Source organism: Ips typographus, linkage group LG12 (assembly GCF_016097725.1).
Source record: "Ips typographus isolate SLU linkage group LG12, UJ_Ityp_2.0, whole genome shotgun sequence".
NCBI classification, from domain to species: Eukaryota; Metazoa; Arthropoda; class Insecta; order Coleoptera; family Curculionidae; genus Ips; species Ips typographus.
Window position 1 is genome coordinate 46634 of NC_138433.1, and position 8889 is coordinate 55522.

Sequence of the window (8889 nt, forward strand, 5' to 3'; positions counted from 1 at the left end):
AAATTTTACGTCACAATTTGACGTAATTGAACAAAATAATATTATAACCAACTGTCAAATTACGTCAAATTAAAGCACAACCATTGAAACCAAACGACTTTTTTAAGTAGTTTGTGGGATAAAAATCGTTTATTTGCAATTATTTTAAGACTTTTAGCAATTTTTGACCACCCCGTATCACTATTTTTGAGCCGTACTGTATTATTTTATATTGCGTAATAGCCGAACGCGATAATATTGCCCCGGACATTCGATATAGCGGGGTCACATTAAGTCTGATTTAGTTTTAGGGTCATTTTACAAAAACAGGATACACTACTTAGTTACTGATCTAGCTTTGTGTTATGTGTTTGCTGGTATAAAACAAATTAATTTTGCTGGTAAGTTTGTCATCAAAAAAAAAATAATAATAATCAGCAATTTTTTGCGCTATAAACTGTCAAGATTTACAAAATCAGACCTACTCTGATAGCCTTGGAATTAGATTCCATTAGCATTACAAACCGAATGATAATGAATCTATACCAACACAGACAAAACGATCATTTGTTCTTCGATCTTGATTGATTAGAGACTAAAATAGGTGAAGCTGCAATCTCGGTTGTATTTTTTCTTGTTAAATCCAACATCCGGGGTAACACAGTGTATCAAGGATAATATGCACCTAATTTGGACTGATTTACCACTTTTTCTTCGATTTTTTTTTAAATTACTACGCCCCTGAACACTGCTTGAAGTGTTGAAATATTTTAAATAAAATATCCGGCAGTACGATTGATATTAACATTTGAATAATACACATATCCAACCACAAAGCAGCTAATTAATAGCCATTACCACACGTGAACCGATTAAAATTCATTAGGTGTGACGAAAAAAAAAAAAAACACTACTCCTAGCGTTTTTTTTGGATAGAAGTATTGCAGACCACCCTGTATAATAAGGGGTGTTCAATAATTGTTATGGTCCTAGTTGGCTGTGGTTCTCTCGTTCTAGCATGAACGTAGATAAGTTCGTATATGGTTTGAAATCAAACCGGCGCGGCGGATTGACAGCTGTCATATAATAATTGTTTGCAACGTTATCTAAGACGTACGCTTTTTGTGACAATTGCCATCCATAGGCGACCTGACCATAACAATTATCGAACACCCGTTATTTTATTAATTTTTCCCTCGCCTAGAATTGGGACTTAGTTTGTCAATGGGGTCAACTTAATTATTACAGGGTGGTCATTCTGACTAAGACTGTGATATTTTGACTGCATATCTGAGTTTCAACCCGACTATAAATAAACTTTTATCCGGTTATCAGTGTTTTTATCAATTCGTATAAATATACAGACGACGACTGTCTTGCTGGGAAATTAAATGTGTGTAGTGAGTTGGAATATCAAATTTGGTAAGCCCCTGATACGGTTTTCGGTAAATTGCATAACAAGAACAATTTTTATTCAGTAGGAACCGTTGAATTTTTATATCAAATCATGCATTTATAAATCGTAAGAATTTTAGTGAGCTCCGTTTATTACCAGTGCCCTTTCTAGACGAAAATGTGGACTTTAAATATTTTTTGACACACGTCGCTTTGACCCTAAATGACTCCTTTATTTGACAAGTTACGTCAAAATGTCATAGAAAACAAAAGATAGAGCAGATTTCAAGCTTTCTAAAAATATCCCCGCATGCGTTGATTGATAACACCATTTGGCCGCTAGAGAGCGTTAAAATTCTTTCACCATAAAATCACATATTTTGTGACACTCGTTGCTTTGACCCTAAATTACTCCTTTATTTGACAAGTTACGTCAAAATGTCATAGAAAACAAAAGATAGAGCAGATTTCAAGCTTTCTAAAAATATCCCCACATGAGTTGATTGATAACATCGTTTGGACGCTAGAGGGCATTCAATTTTCTTTACCATAATATCACATATTATATTGTAAATATGTTTTAGTCAGATTTCATGTATCTCTTAATCCGGCCGAGTTTCTGGCAAAGAAATGGTTAAAATGTTTAATTTTAGGTCTAACTTTGTTAGTTTTTGAGATATCAAAAAACCGACTGCACCAGCGTCTTTTCCGGGAAATTCTAACATAAAATGACACCGAGACGTCAACTGTAACTTGACAAATAAAAAAGTTGTATTTTTTGACAGTTCCAGGCCGCCATTTTGAATTTCCTGTCAAAATATTGAGTTGCACCTCATTCTGAAGGAAATATTGCGTAGTTTTAAGAAATGACAGACAAAAAAGCGTTCCAGTTCGCCATTTTGAATTTTCTGTAAAAAGTAGTAAAAAAAGACCTCTAATACCCCCGCCATTCTTAAAGTGCTTTTTTTCTACTTATTTCACCTAATTTAAGGTCCTTTGGTATAAATATGCCCTTTGCTCTGCACTGGAACCCTTATAAAGCAAAATCAAAAATTGCACTTTTTACCAAAATTGAAGTAATTCTATTTTTACTCTAACTTCGAAAAGAGTTAAAACGAAATTCCCTAGGAAAATGATTTTAAAAAATGCCCAAAACGAAACGAAGTAGGTTCGTGTTTTCTGTTTATTGTAGACTGGGCTTTAATTCTCTAAAAATGTTCTGTACGAGATTTTTTTATTTATTCGCATCCGCCACTGTAAACTGTCAAAAACTTTTTTTAACGACAATTTTACAGACAAAGTAACAATACCCAGAACAGTTCCTACAAGATTACGTTCACTTTTTTTTTCGCCCGAAACCGGTCATTATAACCCGGCCTACTGTACCAGCATTGACAATCAGCGTACCAGATCAAGGAACCGAGGCAAAAAAAAAACAACGAAAAAACAAAAATCTGCGCAATGTCAATATTTTGGAGCTGCGGCGCGTATAAAACTGGCCAGATAACTGTACGGGGGAAAATAGCGGGTATACAGTGCGATAGTACAGCTCCAAAAGCGCGTTTCTAAGGTTTCGGTTGTGATTTCCCGTGTAATTCAATCGGTTTCAATTCGGCTAAGTACGGAAAAATTGCACTATGGCAGTGTACATGCGACGAAACTACCCTTCCAGGGGGGCACCACCGATCGAGAAATTTAAATTTACTAGATTTGAGGTAAGACCGAAACAACTGTGCATATTACAGAGAAAGGGTTTCTCGTCTAATTCACCGTTTGTGTTCTAGTAAGGAAATCAGCCATTCAATTTAACAATGATGTGATTGTGATAGTAAATAACAACGAGAATCTATTTTCGTTTGGCTTCAGGCCAGAGCATCACATTTTTGTTTATTCTGAAATTATTATTTATTATACTAAAGTGAACACAAATCAAAAATCCTACTCATTTTTTATATACCTAATACAAAAATCACATTCAAAAGTACTGTAGCATTGACGTAATATACTGTCAAAATACGTCATTTGTATTTGTTGAAACACGTTCTATTGTTATTCACAGGATTTGAAGTGCACGTATAAACAATTTAACTCGCCAACTACTAAATATTTTCTTATGTACCGGGTGACCCAATAAGACTGTTCCTCGACCGTATTTAGTTTTCTCAATATTTCAGGTTAGGAACGTGAATTTGAAAAACGGTTTTCACTGGCCTATTTGGATGTTATTTGGCTACATTTTCATAAAGAAAAAGTCATATCATTCCTTTTGTTTTTTTAAATTTTTTTTTGGAATTCAAGTTACGGTGTCCAAAGTAGCCCACTGGCGCAGAAAGATGCAAATAAATTAACTATATTTTGGTTGATTCTGATTGCCCAAGAAATGCTCTTTTCAACAATACCGAATTTGTGAAAATCGGTCAAACCGTTAAGTAGTTAAAGCAGGTTATTGCAAAAACAATTGAACACCTCACGCCATCTTTGTTTTTGAAATAACAGAAATTTGTTTTTTACGAAAATGATAGATAACTTGGGTCGCTTTAAGAATGAGGAAAAAAAAGTTCTAGTCTATTATGCAAAATTTAAAGAAAATGCAATTTAAAAATGTTTGATGGCAGTAACCTAAACAAATTATTACCCCAAAATCATACGACGAACGGTTCCCGAGATATGGTCGAGGAACAACAGTCTTATTGGGTCACCCGGTACATTTACGAGAGCAATTAGTACAAATTTTCCAACACAACCTGATAGTTTAGGCAGCTTTTACTTTTTAATGGTTAAACATTCTAAATATCCAAATAACCACCCATTAAACCATCATCATTATAATAAAATAAACACACACTTTAGACTTCCTTATTGGTTTGATCATTCAAAGTGTCATTGAATTCATTAATCTATACACCGGTGTGGGTAAACAAATTGGTATTGTTAACAAACATTTTGAGGGGTAAAAGACATCATCAGCAACAAAATGCAGACAAAAACTTGAATTAGTACAATCTCGTTTGATTTGCACTGATAATGTCGAGTAAATATTTGTCCCAAACATCCTAACTGGTTCAGACGTTTGAATTTGTACAATGCGGACGTTTTGAATGTGTTTTGAAATTTAAATTGGCGTTTTACTGCTTCTAGTCGATCGACGCTGAAGCAATGACCCCCCCGATCACCCCCACCACACCCGTCAGCCCCAAAGAGTACGAAATAGCGATAGCCCATTTGGAAGACCAGGAGGACATTCTTAATTTTTTGAGAGAGTCCTTCTTTAAAGACGAACCGTTGAATAAATTTTTAGGTAAGTTTTAAGTAAAAACCGTGTAACAATAACATGTGTGAGACAAAGGTAAAAAGGAAAACCACTAGGAAAATTTTACACCACTTTTCTCACTAACTGCACTAAACTTTCTAGTTGTTTTCTCCAAGACTTCACCTAGTTTTGTAGTGTTCCTTATGTCATTAGATAGGAAATTTAATTAGAATTCCAAAAATGTGCTAAAAAACATGATTTGGTCACTCCAAGAGGGTTTTACAAGCGATTTTGTCGACTCCTTAACGCAACACCGCAAATTTGCAAGATCCTTTTAGCTTGCATTATACAGGGTGTGTACGAAAAGTTTCTGGTCACCCTGCACAACATTTTTAAGATAATATAATTTTTTGCTCGACACCACTAGAACGAGCAGATCAAGACGGTTAATTTGAGCAGTTCAATCTACCTTATATCCCAAAAACGAGCCAGTTACAGGGGTTCAGTTTCCTTCACTCTCAGCAGTAAAAGAAAAACCGCTTAACATGTTGAGACAAAGACAAAAAGTCAAGTCAAATGCACAAAAACCGTACCTCAAACTGTGGCCGCATTGGTTTTCAAGCTCCATGGAGCAAACAGCGTGTTTTTGACGTCACGATGACGTAATTTAGCAAAAGCTTAAATTAACCAACTGTCAAATTACGTCATTGTGACGTCAATAACGCTCTGCTCGCTCCATTGAGCTTGAAAACGAATACGGCCTGTGACTAACCATCATCAGTGTTATCAGTTACTCAGCAATAGTAATTTGATTAAAATGATGCACTAACCTGGATATCTTTTGGCAGTTCGGTGGAAAGCAACCAAAACCCTCTATCAGCTCTTAAATGGGGACATATTTCGTAAATATTCGGTTCGGTTGGCAACTGGACACAGTAGAAGCGGTGTTGTCTTGCTTTTTAAGTACTACATTGGCAGTACCCGCCAATTTTTTGCTAAAAATTACAAAAACTTTAATAGAACTCACTACAGTCTATAAATCACTCTCACATTGATCATCTAGTTCTGAAAGAGTTCAACTCAACTGTATGGTAGAAGTTGGACGGCTTGCTAGAGTCTCTCTTATTTTTGTGCAAATAGTTCAGGTTTTGCCCATTATTTTATAAGAAAACGTCGAAATTGTGGGGGTCTATGGTGGCCGAAATAATAACGAGATGAATTAATTTGAGTTGGATTTAATCATAATTATTGAAATTGCATCAAACTGGTAAAACATAAGTTTGGTTATTTTTTTAAAATCAAAATCTATCCCCCCCAATGACAGTAATGACATTTCTCTGTCAGTCTGCAATTGACATGACATTTACAAAGCAGTGTTGCCATACCAGGTACAATCTTTGTCTCGCGCTTTGTATATTGAAGTTCAAACAAACTAATATGACGTTTCTGCACTTTGGCAAACCTGTCAATGTTTGTCATCCTAATTTTATTTGATTTTCGTGAAACACAGAGAGGCCTTCTAAAGGTATTTTTTTCCAGGTTTGATCAACGAAAACTCTCCCAGATGTGTGGACTTGGAGAAGTTCGCCATGAAAGATTTGGCAAACGGTTTAAATTTAAAGGCCGTGCACAACGGCAAAATAATCGGCGTGTGTCTGAACGGTTTGCTCAAACGAGGTACGTGACGCGAAAACCGAATCAAACAAGGCAAAAACCCGATTTTCTTCCAGGTTACTTGGAAAATCCGGAAAACGAGTTAAAAATCACCGACGAAAAATTCACGAAAATTGTTCGGTTACTGGATAAAACTGCTCTGGAATCGGACGTTTTCCAGAAATTTCCCGACTCCGACAAGGCGGTAACCGTGAAAATTATTTCGGTAGATGGCGCCTACAGGGGACAGGGAATTGCCAAAGAACTGCTCAATAAAACTAGGTAAGCTGCCCTTTAAATGATAATAAGAAAAGGTTCCTGACAGTTCTTAAAAGTACAATCAATTTGTAAAAGTGAATGGAATAAGAAAAATCCCCACAAAACAGAAAGGGGAAAAATCGTTTACATCCAATATTTTACCAGAGGCGTAGATACACTCAGCATATTGTGTTTTCGAAGAACTTATCTTATTTTCCAGTGTAACGCCACTGAAACAGACCTTGAATTACTGAATTCAATTTTGAGCGAATAATAAACTCATTTATGGTCTTGAGGACGTAAAAAGTTCCCCTTGTATTGTACGAGTCCTTGACAAATTAATTTACTAAAAACTAACTTAACCATTAATAATATGTTAATGAGGAACTGTGCAATTAACCTTAATTTTAATGAAAAGCTTCTATTTTCCAGAGAAATAGCCAAAGAAGTGGGAGCCGGTTTCGTAACGGTCGATTGTACGAGTCATTTTACCGCGTTGGCATTAAAAAAATTAGGATTCCAACTTCACTATTCCCTAAAATACGCCGAACACAGGGAAGAGGGGCAGGTGGTTTTCAAGCCTGAACCTCCCCACGAAGCCTGCACGGTTTACGTGCAAAAAGTGTAAACACTGTTATACTCCAAAACAAAACCAAAGCTGGTGTGTGAGATTAAGTTGTTATAACTGATGATAATTGAATACCCAAGACCTTCAAGGACCAATTGATAGATAAGGCAAATATTAAAAAAAAGCGATAATTTTAGTGAAACAAGGAAGACTCACTATTTACTTGATAAATTAGTACACAGAGAAATTGTTAAACTTTTCCACATTAAGTACCTGATTTTTGTATTTTTTTTATAGTCCAGTGCCAAAAATTAAGGTTGCTGTAGGGTCAGATTGTAAAGAATGTGATATGGTATAAATAAATAATAAATAATCCATGTATTTACACTTAGATAAGATAAAATAAACATCATCTGACCTACATAGGTATAAGAAACTTTTAATAATAATGGTGATTTTTTTTTAAATTTATGAAATTTATATGTAATGGATTTCAAAAAAAAAAAAAAAAAGGGAAAGTTTGAAGGGTGGTTTTGTCAATGAAAATTGACATAAATTTTGATTTTTTTTTTTTTCTTGGATTTTAGTATTAACTTTATTGTATTATTACTTTTAGGCCATTCAAACATGACATTGTGTGCTCAAAATAGTAACAAATAATGATTAACATTTCTTATAAAATCCTGTCAAACTTTCGATACACAACTGAAACAAGGTAGGCATTGAAATAAACTTAAATAAATTAAAAATACTTACAAAATGATTTCTAAAGCTTTTTTTCCATTTCCTCAAATTGTTTTTGGAGAAGTTCCAGCTGCACTTGATTACCATTCCTTTCGGCCCTTTCCCTGATTTCATTCAACAACTCTTGGGCTTCCTGTGACTTTCTATTCAGTCTTGTTTGTTGCTTCATAAATGTTAATCTAAATCCCCACTTAAAATTTGCACTAATTAATTTTTCACCTTCCTACCTAACGAGAGTCATTTGTAGAGTAAAAACCACTAGTGTTACAGCAACAATCACCAAAGCTACAGTACCATTTGACTGTTTTTTAATGCCCTTAATACCGTAGTAGGGCCGGTTCTTATAGAAAACATCCTGGGACCTGTCACGGTTGTGGTAAAAGGATGGATCATCCCAAGGACTATAACAAGACTAAATGTGATTTTTGAAGCTTAATTAGGTAATAACCCACTTTGTGTGGTAACTAGACCCTCGTGCGCGTGCACTGAAAGGGTAGGCATTTCCATATTTAGTACTTCCACCAGGATTGGCTAAACCCAAATCATAACTGGCCCTTGTGTAGGGTTTACTTAGCACATTATAAGCTTCCTGGATTTTCAGAAACTCTTTATGAGCCATAGGGCTTTTGTTGATGTCCGGATGGTTCTAAAAGGTTTATTTTAACCCACTCCACTATAATTTTTGATTACAAGCACCTGTTTGGAGAGTTGAATGAATGAATCCCTTATTTCTTTTTGTGTACAGTTTCTTTGTAGTTTCAAGGTGTCATAGTGAGTTTGCAGATTGTAGCTGCAAAACGTTTAAATAAAATGGTACAACACACACAGGAAAATTTGGGGGGCAAAAAGTAGATTTTTTAACCCACTTACCTCGAGTTGTGGAACAATTTAGGACTGTACAGGTATGCTTGTTTGTAGAGAAACACACTAAAATTTGTATTCATGATCATCAATTTCTTTTTTAGAGTAATGTAAACTGAAATTTTACATGATTTGTTGATTATGTCATTGTTTTTGTTGTTTACAAAACCTAACCTATAAA

General features: G+C 35.1%; 3 protein-coding genes across 8 annotated transcripts in view; 1 reads left to right on the forward strand and 2 right to left on the reverse strand.

The window, feature by feature from the left end:
- Positions 1-5595, reverse strand: part of LOC145736662 (cholecystokinin receptor-like) — a 25682-nt gene extending 20087 nt beyond the window's left edge. For 2 of the 3 annotated variants that reach the window (XM_081991080.1, XM_081991084.1), the window contains exon 1: positions 5455-5595. The gene's annotated coding sequence lies outside the window, so the exon portion shown is untranslated. The remainder of the gene's footprint in view (positions 1-5454) is intronic. The other variant, XM_081991081.1, reaches the window with a different exon arrangement.
- Positions 249-7866, forward strand: LOC145736664 (arylalkylamine N-acetyltransferase 1-like). 3 transcript variants are annotated; one of them, XM_081991091.1, is made up of 5 exons: positions 249-380; positions 4513-4672; positions 6164-6301; positions 6355-6559; positions 6968-7866. In XM_081991091.1, the coding sequence occupies exons 2-5, from the start codon at positions 4531-4533 to the stop codon at positions 7161-7163; spliced, it is 681 nt and encodes a 226-aa protein (XP_081847217.1). In that variant the 5' UTR covers positions 249-380; positions 4513-4530; the 3' UTR covers positions 7164-7866. The 3 variants fall into 3 exon arrangements, with proteins under 3 accessions (XP_081847217.1, XP_081847218.1, XP_081847216.1); XM_081991092.1 differs by lacking the exon at positions 249-380 and adding an exon at positions 1281-1401; XM_081991090.1 differs by lacking the exon at positions 249-380 and adding an exon at positions 2917-3089.
- Positions 5675-8879, reverse strand: LOC145736666 (dnaJ-like protein 60). 2 transcript variants are annotated; one of them, XM_081991094.1, is made up of 6 exons: positions 8718-8879; positions 8544-8637; positions 8300-8493; positions 8075-8248; positions 7860-8026; positions 5675-5813 (listed from the first exon to the last, which is right to left on the reverse strand). In XM_081991094.1, the coding sequence occupies exons 1-5, from the start codon at positions 8795-8797 to the stop codon at positions 7870-7872; spliced, it is 699 nt and encodes a 232-aa protein (XP_081847220.1). In that variant the 5' UTR covers positions 8798-8879; the 3' UTR covers positions 5675-5813; positions 7860-7869. The 2 variants fall into 2 exon arrangements, with proteins under 2 accessions (XP_081847220.1, XP_081847219.1); XM_081991093.1 differs by lacking the exon at positions 5675-5813 and adding an exon at positions 7463-7808.
- Between the last annotated feature and the right edge of the window lie 10 nt (positions 8880-8889).